The sequence below is a fragment of the Accipiter gentilis genome, chromosome 29, assembly GCF_929443795.1.
Source record: "Accipiter gentilis chromosome 29, bAccGen1.1, whole genome shotgun sequence".
Lineage (NCBI taxonomy): Eukaryota > Metazoa > Chordata > Aves > Accipitriformes > Accipitridae > Astur > Astur gentilis.
The window spans coordinates 5,770,473-5,795,471 of record NC_064908.1 but is presented as its reverse complement, the minus strand read 5'-3'; the positions used below and the strand labels follow the sequence as shown (position 1 = coordinate 5,795,471).

General features: G+C 54.5%; 1 protein-coding gene across 2 annotated transcripts; it reads left to right on the top strand.

Moving 5' to 3' along the window:
* The first annotated feature begins 1,265 nt into the window (after positions 1–1,265).
* TBC1D22B (TBC1 domain family member 22B) lies at positions 1,266–23,599 on the top strand. Of its 2 annotated transcripts, XM_049832645.1 has the most exons (13): positions 1,271–1,523; positions 6,135–6,191; positions 7,150–7,463; positions 8,358–8,537; positions 9,038–9,108; positions 9,539–9,667; positions 10,118–10,183; positions 11,112–11,226; positions 18,238–18,344; positions 18,694–18,769; positions 19,091–19,218; positions 19,462–19,557; positions 20,058–23,599. In XM_049832645.1, exons 1-13 carry the CDS (start codon positions 1,468–1,470, stop codon positions 20,184–20,186), a joined length of 1,524 nt encoding a protein of 507 aa, XP_049688602.1. In that variant the 5' UTR covers positions 1,271–1,467; the 3' UTR covers positions 20,187–23,599. The 2 variants fall into 2 exon arrangements, with proteins under 2 accessions (XP_049688603.1, XP_049688602.1); XM_049832646.1 differs by lacking the exon at positions 19,091–19,218 and having other exon boundaries at positions 1,266–1,523; positions 20,058–20,193.
* The last annotated feature ends 1,400 nt before the right edge of the window (positions 23,600–24,999 follow it).

The window sequence follows — 24,999 nt, the reverse complement described above, 5'->3', positions numbered from 1 at the left end:
TCTTAGGTCCCAAAAGACTCTCTGATCCTCTCCCCCAGTGCTTGGCAGGAGCCATGATCCTGCCAAGCCGGGATCTGACCCTGAGGGGATGGCGAGAGCCCTCTGTGTCCACCCCAGCCAGGAGGTTGAGCTCGGGGTGACAATTATCCCTTTTTCCGATGACTCCAATGCCTGAGACACCCCGAGGGACACCCAGATCCCCTCCTGCCATTGCCCTGCCCTTTGCAAACAGGGGAAACTGAGGCACCTCGTGAGGAACTGACTCATGTGGGTCACGGCCATGCTGGCGGCCTGACCATGAGAGGCAGCTGCTAATTCACCAGGCAGGGGCCGTCGCACGTTTCCCCCCCAGGAGCGGGAGATCCCCATGTCCCCACAGCCCAGGAAGGCCAGTGACAGCAGCCATGTCCTGCTCTGCCCACACCTGGCGCCATAGAGGCCCGATGGCTGCCGGCCACCCTCTGTGGTAGGGTTTCTCCTCAGAGCATGAGAAGGATAGCAGCGCCTTGGGGGCTGTCAGGGTCCCACATTGCCTGAGAAATTTGTGGTTTTGTGACATCTGTGGTTTCTTTCTCAGTTTATCCCCGTTTATTCGGGGGGTGACTACTTGCGCCTCACGGCTTGCCCCATAATGGCCGCTCCTCCTTCACCCCGGCTTGTCGTTATGAGGGAACACACCGGCACCAGGGCTCGGTTGGGGGCTGGAAATGGCCCCAAATGGCCTTGAATACTTGAGGGGACCACGACAGCCGCGGGTGCCAGCAGAGCCACCCCGGGGTGCCGCAGGGACCCAGCTGAGCTCTGTCACCAGTCGGTGTGTGTCCCCCCGCCCCGCGCATGGTTCTGTCCACCGGCTCCCCCTCGCGGCCCTGTGGGTGATTTAACCCTCTCTCCTCCCGCCCTCTCCCGATGGTTTCGCCCAGGTGCTTGCTGGGCGTGTTTCCCGCCACCCCCGCAACGTGAATGGTCTCTCCCCTTCCCCAGGGCGGTGTTTAACTCTACCCGCCCTCCCCATTTCAGGGTCCCCCCCGTCCCCCGGCCCACGCAGATACCGCCGCCTCGGCGCCGCTTTCGCGCCCCACTCCATGCCCCTCAATGCTAGTGGTTTGCTCTATCCCCCCCGGGGCGGGATGATTTATTCCCTTCCCCCCCCTCAAATGGTCTCTCCCGCCTCACACAGCCCCTCCTCCAGCCCGTTGGACCCCGCCCCGTCACGTACGTCACTCCCCCTCCCGCTCGCGATTGGCCCATCCGCAACGCCTTGCCCGAAGCGACCAATGGCGGTCTTCTCCCCGCCCGGACCCAAGATGGCGCCGCCGAGGGCTGCGGGCGGGCGGCGGTGAGGCGGCCTGCGGGGGGTCGCCGCCTTCCTCCGCGTTCCGCCGCCGCGCCGCGGGGCCGGCCGGCCGGTGGGCTCGCTCGCTCGCTGGCTGGCCGGCCGGGCCCGCCCCTCCTCTCCCCTCCGCCATGGCGGCCGAGAGCGGCAGGCAGTTCTGGAAGCGGAGCGCCAAGCTGCCGGGCAGGTAAGCGCGGGCCCGGTCCGGCCGGTACCGGTCCCCTCGGTCCGGGGGGGAAGGGGTGCAAGCGCCGCAGCCCCCTTCCCCAGCTGGGGGAGCGTTGGGTAGGGGGGCTGGAGCAGCCCCTCTGCTTTGGGAAGGGGCTGTCGGCAGCACCCACCCTGGTTATGGGGCTGGGGGCCCCGGGGTACCCCCCGGCAAGGGTGGGCGGGGGGCATATCAGCGGTATTTACTCTGGCTATAGGGCAGCGGAGCTGGTTGGGGGCGCCGGGGTCCCTCCCTGCAATGGGAGGGATGCCAGGGGCACCCCAGGCTGTGGGGCAGGGGAGTTTTGCTGGAGGAAGTTCTCTCTGTGCGAGGGACAAGGGCAGCGCCACGATTGCCCCCTCATCTGTAGGGCAGGGCAAGGCCGTGTGGGGGCTGGGGGGAGACCCTGTGTGCACCCTCTGCCCCATGGGAAGCAGGGTGGAGGGCGGCAGGGCCTTGAAGGCCCCCCTGGGCTGGCCTCGGAGCCAGGGCTGTACCAGTCTCCTTTCCAGAGATGCTGAAGAAACCTTATTCCTTCCTGAAGCCCTTAGAGGTGTCGCCTTGGGTGGCAGCAACTGCGTCCCAAACAAGTGCCCCTGCCAACGCATGTGCCCCCCTGTTATGCTCTCCTGTGTGGGATGTCACTCCTGGTCCACCTCTACTCAATACGAGGGACTGAGGGGGGCTGTCTGTGTGCACGTCTCCAGCTTTGCTTCCTCCGGCCGCGATGTCCCAATTCCTGTTGAGGCACCCACACTCGCCGAGGGATGGGTGAAACAAGTGAAATGCCTGATTCAAGTGGTGTATAGGAAGAAGAGGCTGGTGGTGATGAAGGAGATGCTCTTTACAAGGCTCCCTTGGGGAGAGCCCTCTGGGAGGGCTCACCCACCTCTCTGGGGAGGCTTTCACAAGTGCTGTTCCCATCTGGTGCTCCTCACGTTTGCTCTCATTTGCCTTATCTGAACCATGCCCTTCCCCGCTTCGTGTGCGGACGCAGTCTGAAACGCTTAGTTGGCTTTAAATCCTGCTAGGCCAGTTAAATCTCTCTTTCTAATGTGCTTTCACTTGGTTCTTTGTCTCTGTGCTGGCTCCCTCAGGTTGGTGGGACAATACAGGTCTGTGGCAAGCAAAGGGAAAGCAACAAGCACAACACGTTCCTCCTCTTCTGCTCATTGGGGCAGAAAATGCTGTGTTCTCCCTAGGTCATTTTGTCTCCTGATTGCTCCCATTCCTCACTCAGAGGTCACAGCCGTGCTTCCAGATGGTGGTCTTAGACAGCATCTCGCTTCTGCAGTGAGGTGACTTCGAGCTTTGGCTTGGAAAGCTCAAACCAGGTGAACCGGTCTGGTAGGCAGTCAGTCCTGCCTAGACAATACGCTCCAACGTCAAGTTTTTGGCAAAGTTCTCCCCTGCTCCTAACCGGCTGCTTGGCAAATATCCTGCTGTCCAGGAGCCTCGTTACCACCTCTAAATACCCTGCGTGCTGGTCCTTTGCAGGGACAGTTACTGACAGGTCTTGGGCAACACAACTGGAAAGGTGGAGGGGGGCATGTGCTGCATCCATGGTTGCTAGATGTGAAACTCCCTTTCTTCATTTTTGTCTGAGCTTTGAGAGGTCTTGCTATACAGATTCTTGGCGCTCTCCTTTCTCAGCCCTGACAAGCTAGCAGAGGGAGGCTTTGTAAAGATTTGGAGACTGTTAGCTTCCTTTTCTGTGACACTTTGTGCATTTGGTCACCAAGTTTTATTAGCTTTTAGTTGGTGTTTTTTCCCTGTAGATCTATGGTGGCAGAACTAGTAAATGTTTTTTCATGTTTCCAGTACTGTCCTGTGGTTTTTGCATTGGGAATTCTCGCCCCAGTAATTTTCTGGGGATGCGTTGGCAGGTTGCTCTAGTGTGTTATCCTGTGTGATGGGTTGTTTATTTCCTGCTCTATAGAGAAATGGGCAGTCAGGTTCTAGTGGGGGGTATTTAAATGCTGTTTTAAAAGGAGAGAAGCAGAATCTGCTAGGAATAGATATATTCTGTGTCCGAAGTGGCACTGAGGTTTCATGGATATGCTTCCTGCTGCAGTGTCAAAAACCCACCCTCTGTGACGATCTCCTCGTGAGTGGTGTAACACAGATAGTACAGCTGTTGTACCAGACACTGAACACAGGGTAAAAAGAAATGCTGGTCCCAACGAGCTTAAACGGAGACAGGATAGGGGACTTGTCCAGTCAGTTTGGGGGCACAGTGTCAGCTTAGATCTTGGTTCCTGACTCAGTGGTGTGTTTGCTGAGAAGTAATGCCTGCCCTGAGCTTTCTGTCCATGCAAAAGTCAGGTGAGGACAGCTCGGAGACAGCAGATTCATCTAGCCAAGCAGCATCAGGGAAAACCAGGCAAGAGTAAGTAAAGTTACTGAGCGTCATTTGGTGGTATCACTCCCTTCCCTCAATTTTCTCAGCTGTAAAAGTAGGATGTGGTAATGCACCTTTGTGTGGAGCTGTAGTATCTGCTGGGAGTCAGGTACAAGGACGTGAGCTAAAGGAGCGGGATCAGACATCAAGGGTGGCACAAACTTGCCGTCTGGTAGTTGTGCATGTGCTCGTGTATCTTAGAAATCACCTGTTGCACACCTCGTAGCATTTGCACTCTTCCTGTCCAGCCTGTTACACCCTCTGCATGGGTGGATAGGGCAGAGAATCAGCAAAGATAGGACAAACATGGGGTGAACCCGCTCCATTGCAGCGGTTGGAGGTCACCAATGCAGGATGGTGGTGTTCAGCCCTGCTTTTGTAGCCTACTGGAAACGAGACTGTCATCTTCAGCCACTTGTGTGGGAGCACAGGCTGATGGGCTGTGCAAATAGATCAGCTTGGGATGCTTTGGGGGAGCCTGGGTTCAAATTCTTTAAGAAGAGCTGCTTGGAAGGTGGGACCCTCTGCTGCTGTAGCAGCCGTTATCCAGTGAAGGCATCAGCCAATTGCTTCAGAGCCCCAGGGAAGGGTTTCCTCACCCAGAGCTGGCTGCCACATCCCCTCCTCTATCTCTAACACACATCATTAGTTTGGCTTGTGAAGTTCAGGCCTTCCCCTGTGAATCAAAGCGGTCACTGTGGATCCCTGCACAGAGAGGAGCAGCATTGCGACTGCTGTCACGAGATGGTGTGAGCTTGGTGCTGGGTATTGGAGAGGCTCTGCTGGCTCCTTTTCTGCAAGGAGCTGCCATGAGTCATTAGGAAGCAACGCTGATCTGGAGGGGCTGTTTTTCTTACTCCTGTTAATCTGCTTGCTATGCCCACCCACGGGGGTGCCTCTGCTTAATAGCTGTCCTGATTCCTAGATGCTAATTAGTCAGCAAACTCTTTCCTAGGCTTGATCGCTGGTGGGTAAACACAGTGAGCCTTTTCAGCGCTTCCAGCCACGAGGGACAGCCGCTGCAGCGGCGAGTCCACCCCTCGCCAGGCTTCACCACCAGGATCTCTCTGTGCTGTGGTTGTTTCCAGCCTCTGCCCTGGATCTCTGCATCTCTACCCTGCCAGCTGGGCCTGTTGCTGCTGCTTCCCCAGCATCAACTGGTTCCCAGCGCACTTCCTAGCTGTGCCAGGCTGCTGTCCCCCTCCTACACAGCTGGGCTCTGCTCGTTTTACTGCCGGGCACCAGCTGCAGCTCCTGGAAACCAGGCCAGTTCTGTTGACCCAAGAGGAGCCTGTCCCTTGTGTGCCAGCTCTGAATGGGCCCTTGTCTCCACCATGGGATGCAGGACCATGCTGTGTATCAGGGGATGGGGAGGACTTGTTTTCCAGAGATGGTTTTTCAGGGTGGGATGGCTGTGAATAGTTATCCAAATGGAGGCAATAACTTAGGATCCCTGTCTCGTGTCCAGAGCCTGTAAAACTAGTGAGGAGCACTTGTCTAGCAGTTCCTCCCCGAGGTGATGCTCCCCCATGTAGTGCCTGCAGCCCTCAGGCTCCTTGTCCCACTAGTCCCACTCCATAGGGAGGGGGAGCTGAGGGACTGAGATGTGGTGACTCATTTCAGGCCACATAGGAAGTAGTTGATTAAGCTGGGATTTGGACCTGAGTCAAACTGTGTACCATACGAGAGGCTGCTTCGCTGTAGCATTGGCTACGAGCCTGAGAGCCAGCATGGAGTTCAAACCCTCAGGTGTGTTGTGGAGGAGCCCCAGTGTTGCTCGCTTCCCTGTCCCGCAGGGCTTGGAAGTGTGAATTTCCAAACCTGGAAATCCCCTTGATGGAAAAGAGACTGAACATCAGTGTGTAAGGCAGGGAGACTGAGAGACATGGTCACTCAGAGTGAATCAGTGGTGCAGGAAAGAGCAGATCTCAAATCCCAGCTCAGACTGTAGAGAGCCTAAGAGTTTAAACAAGGCTTCTGTTTGCTGGTGCAAAGAGCAAATCTTCAGCTGAATGTGGTGCTTTGGATCTAAGGCTTTGAAGACAGAAGGTTATTGAAGTTGGTTTTGGTCTCTATTCAGCTTCCGACAGCAGGCAAGAAGTGTGACCCCAGTCTAGGCTGAGGAGATTATTCCTGGGTACTCTGTGGGTTTTTGCATTGTCTTTTTTTTTCCTATCCTCTTCCTGCAGCATTCAACCTGTCTATGGTGCACAGCATCCTCCGCTGGATCCCCGGCTCACCAAAAAGTAAGTGTTTATCTTCTGGAGATGCAGGCTGCAAGGCTTTGCAGGTTTTTGGCTCAGTCCTGCAGTAGGTGGAGGTCTCCAGCATCCTCTGGCACTGGGGTGTTCCAGCGGAGAAGGGCAGCAGTGGCATGCGGTGCTGTCTTGAGCTCTGCAAAAGCTTGCAGGGAAAGCTTATTTGCTGGCACCCTTTACAGCCAGAAATCCATACTGTACCAGACACATCAGAGGAGACAGGCATATTTTTTAGCAATGGTGTCTGAGCCCTCTGCTCCCCTTTGGAGACAGAAGAATTAAGGGAAGGGGAAGTAAAGCTGCCCAGCAGCTGCGACACTGCAGAATTGCAGCACCCTTCCCAGCAGGAAAAGGCAGAGCTGAGCTGAACTGCCTCCTTGTCTCTATCTCGTGCTGCATAGCGGTGAAGGTTCCCCCTTGTCTGTGACACTTCAGGTGGTGGACTTTGACTCCTGTAGCTTAAGGGTAAATGCAAAAGCTCCTCCTGTGCCTGAGAAAAGAACCAGGCTGGTCTGTGTGCTGGGAGCCATCGCAGCTGTATCAGGGGTGTCCACAAGTACAGACTGGCTCCATCCAACCTCTGACATGCCTCTCCCAGGTCGCAAGACTATTTTTGGGTGTTATCTACCAGTTTCCTCTAGGGTGGGGGGAGGTAGACCTGGAGGAATTGTATGTCTCTCCCCTTTGCCCTTCTGAGCTGAGAAGCCTGGCGCCTCTCCAGCTGTCTGCTGGCACTGTGGCCTCTGTGCCCTGCCATCACACCAGCTCAGGCTCTGCCTCCCGGCAGCGGGCAGCCCAGAGAGACTTTACACGTTCCTTGGGTCTGGGAGGAGGAACAGGGAAACGGGAAAAAGGGACTGGCTGATTGGAGTGAGGACATAAGGAAGGAAAGAAAATGGACTTGTCTGACAGCATTGCTTTGATACTGTTTCTCTCTGGCTCCCAGCTTCATCAAGGACCGCTCCAAGACCAACGCACTGCCTATGAAAAGCAAGAAGGCCTCCAGCTTTCATGAGTTTGCCCGCAACACCAGTGATGCCTGGGACATTGGTGATGACGAAGATGAGGACTTCTCTTCTTCCTCTTCTTCTTTGCAAACTCTGAACTCTAAAGTGGCCAAGGCCACAGCCGCCCAGGTTCTGGAGAACCACAGCAAGCTGCGGGCAAAACCCGAGCGGGCCCCGTCCACTCTCAGTGACATGCCCACCAACTGCAAGGTCATCAAGTCCAGTAGTGAGGCCCAGCTGTCCAGGACATCTGGTAAGAGCTGTTTTCAGGAGCAACCTCCTGCTCTGATGCTCTCCTGGTTGACTGCTGAACTCAGCCACTTGCTGCTACTCACATGTTATGGGTGAGAGACTGTGACACAGCCTGTAAGCTCAACAGAGGCTTTTGCCTCCTTGTAGTATCCTGTGCTCCAAGGAGCCATTTTTGGAGTCCTGGCCTTAATGCTTCAGTGTCCTTTGCTGCTCAATATCCTGCATAGAGGCACATCTGTCCCAGAGGATCCTGTGTTCTGGGGAGATCTGTTAAGTTCTTGCTTGGGCTTGCTCACTTTCTGCTTCCTTTGTGGCCCAGTGTGCTGCTCTTAGTAAAGGCCTGGATGAGGCTCTGTAGAGCCCAGGTCGGTACAGCTTGGGCAGGGAACTGGGCAGCATCAGCCCCTGCTAACTCTGCCTTGTCACAGGCAGACAGCTGCCTGTGCTGTGAAAGTAACCCAGCAGGTCCCTGCTGCCAGCAGGTGGCATTGGCAGCCCATGACCTCCTCTCTCTGTGCTAGCAATTCGCTTGATCACCATTTAGATCAGAGGTGAGCAGAGGAGATCTGAAGGTCAGTTCTTCTGGGATTCCCACAGCTTCTTCTGCTTCATCTTGTGTGTCCTTCTGCCCATGGCTTTGCATTTGAAGAGGGAGGTCTGATCCACTGGCAGCCAGGTGTCTGGATGCAGGAGGAAGGAAGGGAAGGAGAAAGGGGAGGGAAATGATGGAAGAGCCACAACAGCTGATCCATCAGAGTGGGCCAGTGGTGCTGGGGCTGGGAAGAGAGGGATGAAATCTGCAGTGGCAGGTCTCTGACAGTGGTTAGAGGAGTGAGGTAGGGTTGGAGAGACACGATCTCCTTCACCACCTCACTGCAGCATCTGCTCCTTGCAGAGGAGGCCTGTGTGCGGACCCCGCTTCAGAAGCAGCAGTCCCTTCCCCTTCGGCCCGTCATTCCACTTGTTGCCCGAATCTCTGACCAAAATGCTTCGGGCGCTCCCCCCATGACGGTGAGGGAGAAAACCCGCCTGGAGAAGTTTCGGCAGCTCCTTTCCAGCCACAACACAGACCTGGGTGAGTGTGGCAAAATGGGGGTGCCTGTGGGTGGGAAGGAGAAGGCAAAGGGGGCCTGCTGCCTGCTTCAGGTTGTAATTGGATCTGCTCCAGGGTGGAGAGGAGAAGATGACTGCCTGCAGTTGCACCAGGTGGGATGGTTGCACAAACTGCTGGCAGATGGTAATGTCCTCCACCAGCTCCCTGTCTGTTCCCAGTCTTTCTCCATCTGACAAATGATGGTTGTGATCACTGGGGGCTGTTAGGCTCTGCATGAGAACTGACGTTCCAGCACACTGGGGCCCCTGCAGCCACCAGTTCTGTGCCCAGGCTGAGCTGAAATTCTCTCTACTGCCCTTGCTGCAGACGCACATCCCCAGTCATTGCTAATGTGGAGCCTTCCTGGAGGCTCAGTGTCTCCAGAGCCTGCAGGAGCAGACTGGGCTTTCCTCTCCTTCTAGGTGTAGTGGTGCCTGGACGTGCCTAGGATCTAATCCATTGCCACCACTGTCCGTTTGCAGATGAGCTGAGGAAATGCAGCTGGCCTGGTGTGCCCAGAGAGGTCCGGCCTGTGACGTGGCGTCTCCTCTCAGTGAGTACTTGGAGCTGTGATGCAGGAGTGTGGGGGGAATGTGCTGAGCCAGGGACATGTGCTCCTAGACCTTCATGTGTCCCATAACCAGGTTTGCTTGTGTTGTATCCGTGCCCAGCCTACGGGTGAGCTGTAGGGTTTTTTTGGTCAGGGAGTGTAATTGCTACATTCTCTTTGAGCACAAAGCCCAGACTGGTGCTGGGAATGTGTGTGTCACTGTTTTGGAAAACTGAATCCCATGAAGCTGGGTTGCTCCGAGATCAGTAGAGGCATCAGGGGCTGTGAAAGCCAAATCCCATGAAAGCTCTTTCCCCAGCTCCTGAGTCTCTGTGCCTGATGATTCCGGGTGCACAGCTGACTGGTAGGATTTCAGGGGATGGTTTGTGGTGAGGGAAGAGGGTCTGCCCTGACACAGGTTTTCCTGCTGCAGGGTTATCTCCCTGCAAATATGGAGCGGCGAAAGCTGACTCTGCAGCGCAAGCGGGAGGAGTACTTCGGCTTCATCCAGCAGTATTATGATTCCCGCAATGAGGAGCACCATCAAGACACCTACCGACAGGTACAAGCCCTCTGCCTGTTGCCTGGCTTTCTGCCTTGGTTATATACCTTTCCTCCCTCTTGCTGCTGCTTGTCCATGTGGTTGGGGTCATGCTAAGACTTCCTGTAGCTGTAGCTTCCTTCTCCTTGAGAACAGGGCACCATGTTTCTGTTCGTCTTCTTACAGGTATTAGTTTATGCCTTCCCTAAATTGATCTAATAACTAGATTTCAGACCCCAGCTCTTTCCCAGCTCTGGCCACCTGCCCATGCCTGAACAGCAGAGACTGGAGATAAAATTCTAGGTGATTTTCTCAGTCCAGCTGTCATGGGTAGCCCTTGCTGTGCTTTTCAGCCAGTGCACCTCTCACTTGGGGGGACACTGAGGGGTGGATCGTCCTCTGTTAGCCTGTGATGAGTTATTGTGCCTCCAGAAAGCACAGCTGGTGTGTGTAACCCACCCTCTCTTCCAGATACACATCGACATTCCAAGGACCAACCCACTCATTCCCCTCTTCCAGCAGCCGCTCGTCCAGGAGGTAAGAAGGAGTGCAGCTCCTGCCCCACATTTGCCGTGGGGCCTGTGTGTGTGGAGTTAGACTAGTACTGCCACTAGTGAGTTAGCTTTGTGGGGAAATTTACCTGGCTGACAGCTCCTGATACCTGCTGAAACTGTTTGGTCTTGTCCCGTGTTTCTGAAAGACATCAGACTTGGAGCTCAGGGTTATGAGATCAGCTCTTTTGTGGTGAGATGTAGCCAAGAGTTGGTAAAAGACCTCAAGCTTTTGTTCTGAGACAAATTCAAGGCATTTGAACCAGAACAGGAGATGAGTTCTGTTTTGCTATGAAACCTCTTTTGTGCAAAGCAGTGTGTGAGAAACCTGGGCAGGGATAGGTTTGAGAGGTGCCCAGGAGGTGTGGGTATCTGTCCTCCTCGGAAACAAGCTCAGCGTGTGTATGTGGTACATCAGAGCGTGGTGTCCTGGGGCTGGGGCATTCTGGAAATAACACCTTGGTTGTTGGGGGAAGTCTGACCTGTTGGGAACTATCCCGATCTGTGATGTTTTGCTTGGGAGTACTGTGCTGATAACAGAAAGTAAGTAGCCTTAGCTTTCCATGTGATGTTCAGCAAGGCGTGCTGCTCTGCTAGTAGGCAGCCCTGCCCTGTGGGTGGAAGGGTCTTAAGCCACCTCTCTTAAAAAGTTGGATCTGCTTTTCTTCGAGTGGAGGCTTTGATGAGGAGCCTGGGCTGCCTTGTTCTGTGAAGTGGGGGCTGGCCTGTGTGTGGGATCTGTGGATCATACAGGAGTCTCTCCTAGGACTTGCATGCTTCTTATCTTACCCATATGGCTGTAGAAAAGCCTGTAAGCGCATGATCTCTGCTCCCTGAGATTAGCAGTTATGCTTTTCTGCCTTTCCTTTGTGCACGGCTAATGCAAGTACCTGCTTTCCCTCATTCTTCCCTAGATCTTTGAAAGAATCCTGTTTATCTGGGCCATTCGACACCCAGCCAGCGGCTATGTACAGGGAATCAATGACCTGGTCACTCCATTCTTTGTTGTGTTCCTCTCTGAGTATGTTGGTAAGTGACATTTGCTGTTTGAAGCACAGTGCTGCCCCTTGACCACAGTGTTTGAAATAGTGTGAAGTGCTAGCATCAGAAAAGCTTGCCTTGCTGGAGGGGATGATGTGTTTTTCCTTCAGCGCCTTAGCTAGGCTGGAGATGCATCTTGACCTCTTACTGTATCTTTGCTGCCTGGTTGAATCGACTTCAGTTTCATAACCTTGCTGAGCTCCACGGAAGTTGAAGTGCTAAGGGAGGATTTGCATTTGAATGTGCTTAACATCCTTACAGCTTGGAGGAGAATGGGGTCTTTTAGGCGCTGAGGGAGTTTAGGGAAACTCTGATATACAGAGTTGGGGGAGGGGAGAGTCTTGCTCTCAAAGCTTGGGCTTGGAGCTAGTTATTGCTCTAGGAGGAATGAGTGAAGTATAAAGAGACCCTGCTGAGAATGTAAAACAAACTATTTAAATAAAGATTCCTGTCCTGTGCTGCTAGTACAGGTGTGTTTCTCAAGCTGAGAGTTTCAGAAAGCAAATTGACTTCTCCCTGCTGCTTTTGGCTTGCTTATCAGCCAGTTGCTTTTAGCCGGAGATCAAGTCATTTCCACCCATAGCATTTTTATTCTTTCTACAGCTCTAACTGTGTTTTGGGGTTGACATTAATGCTGGGATGCTGTAATCCCTATGCCTAAAGGCTCTTCATTTTCACTGTAAATAGAAGGAAAAGGGCATTTGTAAGGCTGTATTAGTGACAGAGAAATCCTGTTGAACAAATATTTTTAAGGTCTGATCCAAAGCTTGTTGAGTCAGTGGAAGCCTTCCACTATCTAGCGAAAGCTTTGTAAACTAGTACTGATCTGCCTCTTCTGAGGATGTTGTGAAGAGGTAGGCCACCTCAGTTTCCACTGTGGTAGCTGGTGTGGTCAGGATTGATCCCTAGAAGTGCTGTTGCTCCTCACAGCCTGAAGAAGGGACAAAATGTGGCACTGCTACCAGCTGGAGTGAATTCCCGTTCCTGGGAGGTCAAGACCCTGTCAGGTCTTAGCAGGTTCCCTTTGAGTGGCTTTTCCTGTGCCTTATTGCTTGAGCGGCATTGATGGCACTTAGTCTTGGCAGAGGCTGGTTGTCCAGGATCGTTTTATTGGCTTAGAAGTAGAGCTGTGCACAGTGAGTTATCTGTGCAAGAAGGGAGCTGGTCTGAAGCATCAGAGCTGCCTGCGTAGCTGGTATGACTGTGTTGGGTGTCAGGGCTCAACTCTCTCTGCATGTGGCTGCAGAGTTCATGCTGCATCAGACCTGTCCATCTCTTGCTAGGGTCATGCTTCTTGCCATATTCCAGGGCTGTTTTCACCCCTGACTGAAGCTTCCTCTCTGAATGTGACCTTCCTGATTCCAGCTGTCTCTGAAACCTGTGTTGGAGGAAAAAACTCATCTGTATGAGACCCATTGAGTTGAATTTGGCCAAGCAACATCATGCATCCCCTTTGTCCCCAGAGCCTGGGATTGAAAGCCAGCCTTTAGGTCACAAGCAGTCTCAGTGGCTACCTGCTCTCTGGTCTGCCTGTGTAGCAGTGAGAATTTAAGGGCAAAATCAGTAATTGCCTTGAATGTAGGCGGGAAAGAACTGGCAGTGCTCATGGTCGCATAAACCCTTTTGCAGCAGGATTTAAGTCGCTGGTTTGGAGCACCGGCTATTCTCTACAGCTGCCTTTACTGACAGGCCCCTGAAGAGCTGGTGCTGGGCAGGGCAGGTCTAGAGGCTCTCTTTGTGGGATCACTAGTTCTCAGGATCCCTGGATCAGCCAAGTCTGCACTGTACCTGCGTTCTTGCAGCAGGAGAGCCAAAAGAGGCCTTGCACAGTTTGGTAATCCTTGTGCAGCATGTGCAAAGGGACAACTCACCTTTCTGTGGGAAGTCTCTTGTTCAAAGGAAATTCTGCTTGTATTCTTCAAGCTGTATCCCCCTTGGGAAGGGGGACGATCTGTGTGGCTCAGGCAACCCCTGCCCACAGAGCCACTGAGGGCTCATACACCTGTGTGTCATCTGAGGGTACTTCCACATTCAAAGGTGTGTGTACAACTGGCCTGGAAAATTTTCCCTCGCTTTTCGTTTAAAGCTGGCTCTGGGAAGTTTGCACCAGCCCTGACTCCATACTCAAACCTCTTGGGTTTGCTGCCCCTACTCTCCTTTCAGAGCAGGTGTTTTGTTGACTGCAAGATGCTAGAAGGGATTCACTGTGCTGCCGGCTGGCTCATCTGCTTAGATGCCCACTGTCTTCCCTGAGCTGTTTGTGTTAGAGCCTTTGAAGGGCTGCCTCCCGCAGTAGCTGACTCGGCAGGACCATCACAGCTCTCCGGGGACTGTGGTGTGCATGTGTGATTCAGAACTGACAGGCGGAGGTGGGAGTTCACAAGCTGTTGCCTTTGGTTAGCTGTTCAGCACAAGGCCAGGCTGACACCCTGGTCTTCTACTGTTCAATCTAGTGGCTTCTCATAAAGCAGTCTCACTACTGATAATGGGCTGGTCCTCATCTCCAAGTTCATTGTAGACTCCTAACGCATCATCCCATGCTTTGAGCAGGCATTGCATTTGCAGACAACCAATCAACTTTTCTACAGATCAGTTAAAACCTCTCCTCCGTGCTTATCAGCTGATTAATGTGTCTGGGTGGTTAGTGTCTCCATTATATATCAGTTAATAGACCAAGGCCTAAAACATCCTTCAGAGGGCTTGATTGGCGTCCCACCAAAGGCTAGAATGTGTCCATGGGGAAAAGGTGGGTGGTTTGCATAGGGGATGGTCTGTAGCTTATCAAGCACATTCAGGGAACAATTTGGCAGTTTCCTTCCATTGAAATGGACAGGAGGAATGAACCAACAGTCAGCAGTAACCCAGCAAACTCCCAGGCTCTTGTGTGCAGAGGGATTAAACACAGCTTGCTTGGGGTACTAGTTAGAGCAGTTTGGCTGGCCATACTGCTGTGTCTTTGACTTGATGCCTTTCCATCGTCACCATAGAAGGTATGGGAAGGAAGGGTGTATACCTCTCTGAGTCCTGAAGGAGGTAAACAGACCAGTGAGTGAAAAACATTTGTGGGAAGCTGTTTCTTCTAGCTGCCCTGGGATGCTCTGGGAACTGGATGAACCCGTTATTAACCTGCATCTCCCTAGCCTGACTGAAAGGGTCCCGTTGATGTTGCTTCCCTCTTCTTTCTGAGCAATGCCTTGAATCCAGTGTGTGTGCCCCTTTGACCAGCTTCAGAAAATACCACCTAGGCTGAAGCAGGGAGAAGCAGCTCTTCCCCAGAGCTTCCCATCCCTGTGTGTGAACTCCCTTGCCCCCTTCTCCAGTGCTAGTCAGGACCTGTTGTTTTTCTGGTACTTGCACCCACTCTGAATGCAAAACTCGTGCTTCCTCTAGGTTCTGTGCAGACTGCTGTGAGCTTTTGGCAGATGGATAGATTTAACTGCTGTGTTTTCCCATTTACCCTAGCGTGGCAAGCTGGCTCACCTTCTCCTGTGATGCTCTACCTGCCTTCTGCACACACATGGCTGCCTCAGCTACTTGGCAGCAAGCATGGGCACTTTGGGCCCCTGCCACTGCCAGCTCCATAGCTGGAGGTATTCCTCCTCCCAGCTGATCAATGGCTTCTGCTGCAGATTGCTGAGCACTGCTTGTTTTCAGCTGGTGCCGCTGTGAGGAAGAGCTTGAGGGAGGTGTTGAGGCTGCAGGAGCAGCTGAGCTTGCTGTTGCTGCCCTCTGGTTAGGATGGGCGCAGGCTGCCAGTGCCGCTGGGGATGCAGAGCTTGAGCGGTGAGGATGGGGAGAGGCAGTCTGGCATCTGTAGAATTGGGGCAGGGATGACACTTCAGCACCTGCTGGAGGAAACCACATGCCCCTTTTTCCAGGTGATCAGAGAGGGCCTGCCAAGCACAGGGATGCTGAGCTGTTAGTCCTGCTAAAACTGCCTCCCAGCTCAGGTCCCACAGCCCCTCCTGCTGCACTGAGTCAATCCCAGTTCTCGTGGCTTGTGTTTGCATTTAAAATGGTAGTGACAGAGCTCAGGAATGAGTTCAGCATCCCCAGGTAGTGTCAATGCTGGCCCCTGCACCCTCTCCCAGTGCTCTCTGCCCATCTCAACATATGACACCACTTCCATCCTCTATTCAAGGCCTTGCATAAGGGATTGTACCAGCTTTGGGACCTGTTTGGCATTTCACCAAGTCTCTAGAGGGGAGCAATGCCATGGAAAGTATTGATCTTGCTCACTCCTAACTGGCTTTGTTACTAAATCCTAATCACGGTTAAATTAAGACTCTGTTTCCCTGTAAGCAGGAGCAGAAATGAAGCTTGGGTGAAAAGAAGGGGAGCCTTGTACCTGGGTGTTACTAGTCACACTGTGACTGACCCAGCTTGTTCTGAACTCTGTTTTTGCCCTGGACCTGTCACTTGCTGCACGCAGTGCAGACTTGCCCATTACTGTGCAGAGCTGTGAGCTGAGACTGGGTTTAACTGTTCTCCAGGCATTTAGTCCTGCACTGAGCCCCAGCTGCCAGAATACGGGGAGTCATTAAAGCTCCCCTATGGAAAGCAGGGATGTGGGAGGCTGGACCCCTGGCTCCTCTGATCTGCTCCATGGCAGGCATTTGGGGCAGGGGTTCAAGTGGGACTGTGATGCCCCTTCTCCTGTGTCAGCCCTGAGCCCTGTTGAAATGTCACTCACAGAACTTTGCTTTCCCCAAGCCCCAGCTGCCCTTGGACACCCCGTGACGCTGTCAGCGGTGTCCTGGCTGCCTCTAGCCCAGCTGCAGGCAGCTATCACTGTGCCGCTGGCTCCTTTTCAGTCCCTGTCGGAGCCATATGTTGAGTATCTCGCTCCTTTCCACGGGGCCTCTTTAATGATGCTGCTGAGCAGATGTTTGTGCTGAGCCACACACTCCAGAGACCCGGGTTTTTTTTCAAAGCTTCTTGCAATGTGTGTTGGCTCATGCTGGGGATCTCCTACCACTGTTTTGCTTTGACACTAGGGTGCTGGCAGGGTTGCTCCTCTTGTCCCTATACTGGTGCAAGCAGCAGGGTGTTCCCCATCACATGGGCAGGTCACCACATCCCCTTCTCCATCTCGGTCCTCATGTGTGGAGCTGCACGGGGAGGTCTGCTGCACAAGGCTCATTCCTGCGTGGCTGAGCCTGCCTCTCCCACCAGTCCAACCTGACTGTATGCATGTGGCCCTGTCCCGCTCCTTCTCCTGTCTATCCTCCTTACTCTGTGGGAGAATTTATCTAGGGAAGGAGATGGGTGTTAAACAGATTTTGCCTGCCTTTCTCATTACCTGTTTGAGAGTGGCTGTGGAGAAGCCAGCAAAAGAGTGGTAGTTTTGGATGATGACCTGCAACTGAAACACAGCTTTGTTGCTCTTTCTGCAGTACAAGATTGCCAGATTAATGCAGGTTTAAGCCCTTGCTTGTCCCTAAAGCTCCCTGTGGCAGTTTGCTCCAGAGCTGAGCTCTGCCCCAGAGGAGGGGCAGAGGTGGTAGCAGCGTTGGAGTTGCTGGCTCTGCTCTTCCCATCCTCCTGCGGGCAGGATCTGTTAGTGTCAGTTTTCACAGCGCTGCCAGCCTGAGACAGCTGCCCTGCGGTGTATCTGAGCCAAGAAGGTGGCCCGACTCCAGCCCCGAGACCCATCTTCTCCCTCTTGCTCCTTTACAAGGAAGATCAAAGACGCTTGTTTGGATTTCTGAGCCTCTGGGTTTGGAAATAGGCCAGTTCAGCCCTGGCATCTGTTGATCCGATTTAGCGGCATGACAGCTCCCTCCGAGGTCTCTGTCAGCAGCGTGACAGCCGCTCTCCTCCTAAGGAGGAAGGGAGGGAGCTGCTGCATCAGCCAAGCCAGGAGGGCCAGACCTGTGTCTCTTGACTGTTTCCTTCCTAACTTCCACTGCTTTCCCTTGCCTGTTGCCCTCCACAGCCTCCAGGTTAAGGTGAGCTTGGCCTGGAGCAGGTGATCTCTGCTCCAAACTCAGCCAGCATCACTGCTGTCCCACCCTTGAGGCATATGATCTCTCCCTTGCCCTTCCAGGGGGTTCATAAGCCTATTTAAAAGCAAGGGCAATGTTTTGCACTCTGTGAGTACCCTTTGGGGACAGAGCTGCTACTAATGCTCATGCTCAGGCACCTGGTTCACTGGGTTTGAAAAACAAGCTTGCACAAATCTCTGCTTCCCCTGCAGCAAGGCTCTTCTGTGCATGGGGTTGCTTCTGTTTGCTGGAGCTCTCCTGTCAGCCAGGCTCGAGGAGGAGCTCTGTGAGGCTGAGCAGTCCCTCTTCCGTGTGCTCCCACTGTCAGGCTTCATACTGGATTTAACTCGGAGCCTTTTTGCTCTCCAGGAAGATGTCTGCATGCTTTTGGGTCCTTGCAACTGTGCCCGAGAGTCCTCCTCTCCTGTAGAGGTTTCTGAGGCTTTGGTAGTTCTTCCTCATGGGTCCTCGGAGTTGGCAGCCACTTTTTGGGTGCCCCTGTTGTGACTCGGTCTTAGGCTGGCACTGATGAATCTTGTCTTTACCAAAGAGGGAATGGGAGATCAGCTCCCTCGTGCTACCCCAGGTCAAAAGCAGCATTTTCTTCCCTGGTTCCTGGTCGCAGCTGGCAGAGACCTGCTGTCACCAAGGCAGGATGCGGTCCAGCAAGAGGTGTCCCATATGCGAGGAGCTTTGTCCATGTGCAGCCCTCGCCCCAGAGGGACAACAACAATGGCAGCTCTGTGGGATCCCTCCCACAGTCCCCTAGGGAGCTGGGCTGGGTTCATGTCATGGCTACTGGGTCTTTCAGGGTCCTTCAGCCCTTCACCTGGGTTGGAGAAGTAGCTCAGTGCATGGATGATGTGCTCTGTGCCAGGCAGGCCACTCATGTCATGCAGGGAGCCTTGTAGTGCCTCTTGCCCTGCCTTGGCTTGATAAAGCCCCTCGATGTGTCCCATGAGCCTCCTTGTGTCCCCCATCCTCCTGATGCTCTTCCCTCTCTATTTTGCAGAGGAGGACGTGGAGAACTTTGACGTGACGAACCTGTCGCAGGATGTTTTACGGAGCATCGAAGCTGATAGCTTCTGGTGCATGAGCAAGCTGCTGGATGGGATACAGGTGAGCCACTTCTGGGGCCGCAGAGGTTTCTCTCCCCTTGCTGGGGTAACAGTGCAGTCATCTTTCTGTGTTTGGGTGAGCACTCTGTTTGTCCCAGCATTTGGGAGATTTTGCTACTTCACTGAGCAGAACCCATGGGTAAAATCCTGGGCAAATAAGATGCTGTGGCTGTCCAACTGACACTGCCCTGACTAGGGACTTCATAAGCAGGCAGATGATCCTAGTGCTCAAGAGCCATGTCTCCTTGGCTTATGGTGATCTCGGCTCCCTGTGGAGCTGGGGATGTGGTTTTGGTCGTTTCTAGCTGTTGTTAGAGCTGCTGCTTCTGACTTATGGCCTCTCCCCACAGGATAACTACACCTTTGCACAGCCAGGGATCCAGAAGAAAGTCAAAGCCCTGGAGGAGCTAGTCAGCCGGATCGATGGTAGGTGACAAGGAGATTGGAGCAGCTTGGAGTCTCTTTTGTCACAACATCGGGAGGCCTCCTTTGCAAGTCGTACTCTCAGGGCAAGGGTAGACACTTGCCTACAACACGTACGGAAGCAGGGCAGGGTAGGGTCAGCCAGAAACTGCCTGGGGACAGGGTTTTTCTGGCCAGGTAGCACAGGGTGAGGTAGTAGAGGCATTTAGGAGAGCAAGGTCTCAGCCTGAAAGTGTGTGAAAGCCAGTGCATTGGGGGCAGTGCCATGTGTGGGAGCTGGGGCACTGTGGTCCCCGGGTATGTAAGTGAAATGTGCTGTTTCAGAGCAGGTACATAATCACTTTAGGAAGTACGAGGTCGAATACCTGCAGTTTGCCTTTCGCTGGATGAACAATCTGCTTATGAGGGAGCTGCCTCTTCGCTGCACCATCCGCCTCTGGGATACCTACCAGGTACGCAGGCTCCCACTGCCTTCCCTGCTTGGCTGGTCGTTGTGGGGCCCATTCCCTGTAGATGAGGGGATGGAGGTCTTCTGGCAGCACAGTGCAGCTGGGGAGATGAGGGAAGGAAAGCAGTGTGGCCCTGGGACATTTATAGCCAGCTGGGTGATGGGTGGCCCTGTAGGATATCTGTGTCCAGGGAAGTCATGCTCCAGCTGAGCTGCAGGAGCTGACCCAGAGTTTTTCTGTCCACAGTCAGAGCCAGAAGGATTCTCACATTTCCACCTGTACGTCTGTGCCGCCTTCTTGATCAAGTGGCGGAAGGAGATCCTAGATGAGGAAGACTTCCAAGTAAGTCCCTGGGGCTGGGGGTAATTGCCTGGGGCTAGAGGGGAGGGAATTGCTCTGAGTGGGAGCCCAGTACGGACACAGTCAACAATCATCTTAAAGCTGGCTCCAAGATCATCCAGTCTCAGGATCTTTGCCTAAAAGTAATGTCTGAGCTTCAGCAGTCAGGACAGAGAACTGAGCTGTTGGAGGGTTCAAGCATCAAATACCAGCTCTTCCCTGGGCTCAAGTTTTGATCCCGGTAAGTCCCTTTGTGTTTGCCTTCTGGTGTCCAGCTGTAACACTATGGTAGCAACCTTCATCTCAAGGGATTTGGGGGCATCTGAGGTGCTTCACTGATTCGGATCTAGACACGAGCACATCTTAATGCTGTCTCTGAGCCTTTCAGACCTGTGAGTGTGGTGAGCGAAAGTTACTGAGTGCTGCTGCCTCTGGTCGTGCCAGCTCCAAGCCTGCTCTGGAGCCTTCAACCACCCCAAACTAAGCACCTTCCCCTCTTTCAGGGCCTTCTGATGTTGTTACAAAACCTGCCCACGATACACTGGGGTAACGAAGAAATTGGACTCCTGCTCGCTGAAGCCTACAGACTCAAGTATATGTTTGCAGATGCCCCCAATCATTACCGCCGATAGGTGCCAGGACTCGACTCCCTCCTCTCCCCCGTGCTCACACCCTTGTCCTGGCCCAATCTGATCACTGTGGCATTTCTGTCGTCCCAAGTCCTCGGACACTCCGACCGGGAGCTGCTCCTCGCTGTACAAAGCTCACATGAACTCTTGTCTTAACTCTTAACGTGTGCCTGTCTGCCACTCCATGCGCCTGGATGTGCCACTCCAACGACCGTCAGTATTTCACACCATGCTGGTGGCTTGAGCCAGGGAGAGAGCCTTGAAAGGGCTGGGGGAGGACATGGCGGGCAGCTTTACAGATAAACTGAGCTGAGGACGAAGCCCTCTTGTCCTCTCCACTCCCTACCCTGGGCTTGTCTGGCTGGGACCACCTTGGCTTCTCTGCCTCATGTTAACCTGCCACCACATGCGTTGCTCCCTTCTCTCTTCTGACACCGCTCCAACTCCCAGATGAAAATGCCTTATCAGAGACCCACCTGGCTGGAAAAATCCTTCCCCCGGAGGGCGGCAGGGCAAGAAGTTTCTCTCAGGGCCTAGCTTCGCTCCGAGGGTCCGGAGACCCCAAGCACTTTGTGGGTTCGTGAGAGACCCCCTCAAGCCTGCCCTCTCTCCATCCTCTTCGCGTCCCTCTTCCCCAGGGCAGCAGGGCGGGTATGGCGGCAGGGGGACCACTCCATCCATGTGCAGTTCGAATGATGCACGCCAGCTTGACGGGACTTTTGGTGACCGATGTGCTGTCGGTACAGCCCCCTCCGGCACGGGGGGGAGGTGCAGGGGGGCTGGTAGGGGAGCAGCATCTCCTGAAACCCCCTTGCAAAACCCCTGCTCCTCCAAGACATTCTGTGTATATTGTGTTCTTGTGTATATGGGTCAAAGATGTACAATATACGTCTTCTGTTTGTAGCAGATAATGATTTTATATTTATAATGTGCACCCCTTGTTCTCCCCATCCTCTCCATGCCTGGGAAGGATACCTAGGTACGGCATCATTGGGCTTCGGACCCCTCCGGAGCTGGGGGGCAGTTCAGAGCTGCAGGTATTTCTGCCCCACCATGTTTTTGCAGTGTTGGATCTGCCAGGAAGAAGTGCGATAGAAATATGTATCTCAAGGCTTCCCTTACAAAGAGGATTTGGGCATTTAAAGGAGACGGGAGCTCCCAGTGGGAAGCAGGGGAGAGCTGTGCTGAGGAAACAGGGTATCTGGGCTTGTCAGCTGCTGGCATGTGCCCCTCCAAGCGCTGCAGGGCAGAGCTGTGCTGGTGCCGCCGGCGGGACTTTCCGGGGAGGAACGATCCCAGATCCAGCACTGGCTGCCCCCAGCACTCCCTGGCCATGCGGACACGTCCTCCCAGGACTTCCTCCGCAGGGCCGGCAAGGACCGGGCTGGCCTCGTTGCCGTCTGCTTTTAAGTCAAACCCATCGTGAATGTTTTAATGAGCCGTTTTCTTCCCGCTGTCCACGTGATGCCAAGGGCTGGATGCGGGAGGGCATGGGGGGACGGATCCGGGCCACCCCAGGTTTCTCCCAGCGCTCCCATGGGGTGATGTAGGCTATCTCGGCAGGGGGTGGAGGTTTCTGGTCCCTCTGCTTTCTGTTGCTGTTCCCAGTGGGAAAAGGCGGTGGGCCGTGAGGCTGGCGCCAAGCATGTGAAAGGCAGAGCCTTGTTGCCAATAAAACTCCAAACAGTGTCTCAAGAAATCGCTTTCCTAACCTGGAGTTGTTTTTCTCAGGCATTTGGACTTTCACTTTATTTTTGTGTGTGCCTTTTGTTGTTTTCTCTGAGACAGGCCTGGTGGTCCTTAGTTTAACATGATGAATTTAAAAAAAAAAAAAAAAAAGTGGGAAAAAAAAAAAAGTAACAAAACCCAAAACTAACAATTGAACTGTGTGGTCTGGCAAGTATTTGCAGTAGGGTTGAGGGTGGTCAGTCCTTATTTGGCCTCGTGAGGGGCTTCAGGCACATCACCTACCCCCATCTTGTGCCTCAGTTTCCCCAGCTGTAAAATGAGGGGAGGTTCTCTGTCTTGCTGGAGGACTCAGTGGTGGTGTCTGAGTTTGCTGTTGGTCAGAGCAGCTTATGGGAGGTCAAACCTTTAACCACCCCCCCAAGTCGCTTTCTATCCCCATTAATTACTTTTTAAAGTTCAATGGAGCAGAACAAATGTAATTACTTCTGGGCAAGTCTAATTACCTGTGTTTGTTGCCCAGGCTTTGTTATAATTGATTGTGAAGGGCTGGCTCTCCAGCTCCTTCCCCTGGGTCTCACCAGGCCCACGCAGCTTCTCTCCCCATCCAGGGTTTGTGTCCTGTCACGGCCGTGTCCTCAGCACCAAGTCGGCCCCCAGACCCCTCTCCTGGGCTCTGCTCCCTGCACCCCCTGCTTTGCAGAGAGGTTAAATCAGGGAGCCTTTAGTCTGGGGCAGGAGAGCCCATCAAGGTTGTTTCTGGCCTCAACACTGGCAGGAGCTGGTCTGGGTTTCAGCCAGCCTTCCCTGACCGGGCCGGATCCTGCTGCAGGCTCAGCGCCCTTTTCGGAGTGAGTGCGCTGTTGTCCTTTGGAAACGGGCTGTTACAGCCAAGGGGTGAGCGTACCCCCGATCCTGCAAGGTGCTGAGCATCCCCATCCCAGGGTGACCCAGGATGAGGCTCCATCCCACCCAAACGGGATTTCTTCTCCCAGCCTGGAAACATCGGCATGGCTCCAGATGAAAGCTTGGATCCCTGCAGGCAGGGAGCAGGGTGTCCCTGTGGCCAGTGGCACTGGAGGGTGGCCAGGCTGCGTTGCCACGGCGGGGACCACCCCGCTGTCCTCTGCGTCTGCAGGCGACACGGTGTCACCTCCAGCCCCAGCAGGACTGGGCACCCACCAGCAATTGGGGTTTCACCCAGGTTTTAGGAGCTGGAGGTCCTGTCTGGGATGGAGCAAAAGAGGCAGGGACCCACTGCAGGGAGTTTAACTGCAGGACTCGTTATTTCTCCTTTAATTATTACCATTAACACGGCATTGTGGGCTTGCATCACAATCGCGTGAGGTCCAGCGATGGAAATGCGATTGCCTCCGTCTCGGGCTGCAAATGAGCAAACCAGCAGCACTGGGGGCTGGGGAGAGCCTGACCAGGAGGGAGCAGGTCCCCAATGTCACCAGGGCCAGCCACTGCCACAGTGACGAGGACAAGTGCCCGTGTCCTGGCTTGTGCCCACCAGCTCACCCATGTCCCAGCACGGTGCAGCCCCTCTCCCGTCACCGGCTTCCAGCACGGCCTTGTGAAATAAAACATTTTCAGGTGTCAATGGGAGCAAATTCTCCAGTCCAGGGGCTGGTGGCAGCAGCTTTTCTCTGCAGCAAAGCTGGGGTGTTTGAGGGCTGTAAACACCTCGGGAGAGTTTCATGGAGCCCTCTAACCCAAGACTGCATTTTTGGCATTTTTTCCTCTCCCAAATGAAGCCTTTATGGAATCCCCAGGGGAAATTGCATTACATTCCTGTGCGGTTCATGACAATAAATGGTGACTGTATCTGCAAGCCTGTTTCTGTTGGATGCAACCAGGATTTTTTATTAAAGCGTGGAGCCTGAGGAGCTGCAATAAGGGAGCCCCGACTGATTCCTGCCATTGCAGGCAGGTGGGCTGAGAGATGTCCTGAGGACAAAATAAAATCAAGAGGAGGGTGGAGGGGAGAGGAAACCCTTGCGATGAGACCGGGGCCACTTTGAACTATGGGCTATAAGGGATGAGAGATGGAAAAGAGCCTTGAAGAGAAGCTGATGGACTTGAAGATGAGGAAGAAGGGCTCTTCAGTCCCAACCCCATGCCTGGCTCCGAGTGGTGCCGGGGATACGGCACAGCGGCTCGTGTCCCTCCCGCTCGCAGGCTCACGGATTCAAGCCGGACGAGCTGAACAGGGAGCTTTCCTGTTGGTTTCCAAGTGGCTTAAAATCCAAGGAATCCCGCTGCATCTCCTCCCGGCCCTTTCTTGGGACCAGAGCCCACCCGGGGAAGGTTCAGTTGGCTCGTATGTTTCCCTGGCAAATGCCACCTGCGTTGGCCAAGCCACAGCCTCGTCCCGCCGGCCAGTTACTGGCTCTTTTGGAGCCTTTTTGGGGAGGAGGAAAAGTTTTCCAACAGCTCAGGAGTTTTAGGGTTTCTTCCCAGGAGGTGGAAGGGCCAAATGAAGCACCCGGAGTGGGTCCAGTCCCCTTCTCCCAGGAGACGGGGAGAGGTCGAGCAGTGGCCTCGGCTCCTGGGGACGGCCGTGCCACCCATGGCTGGAGAAGTGGACGCTGGCTCTGGTTTCTTCTCTTTTTCTGTTCCCAATGGCCCCAGGTGGGGGGGGGCTGAGCTGCAGGGGCTGCAGCATCCCCCGTACCCCGGGGTAGGAGGGGGCAGCTCCCACCAAGGGGGAGCGACTGGGGGGTCGGGGGAGGGGGTCGGGGGCAACTGGGGCTAGAAATGGGAGTTGGGAATGATGGAGGGAGCTGGGGACAGGGATGGGGATGAGGACTGGAATGGGGGGGGGGGGGGGGGGACTGGGGCTGAAGACAGGGCAGGCTCCACACCGAGGGGTGGGAGAGCTGCACCGGGGGGGGGGGGGTCCTGCACGGAGTGTGGGGGGGAGGCTGCACCTTCTCCCCTGCGGTGGGGGTGCAGGGGGAGGCGGGGGGGCTCCTCTCTCTCCTCCCTCCCTCCCGGCCGGCTGGAGCATCCCCCTCCCACGGCGGGCGGCCCCGGGGCCGGTGCGGGGCGGGGAGGGGGGGGCCGGGCGGGCCGCAGCGCAGGATGCCGGGCGCCTGGAAGGAGCGTTCCGCCGCCGCGACCA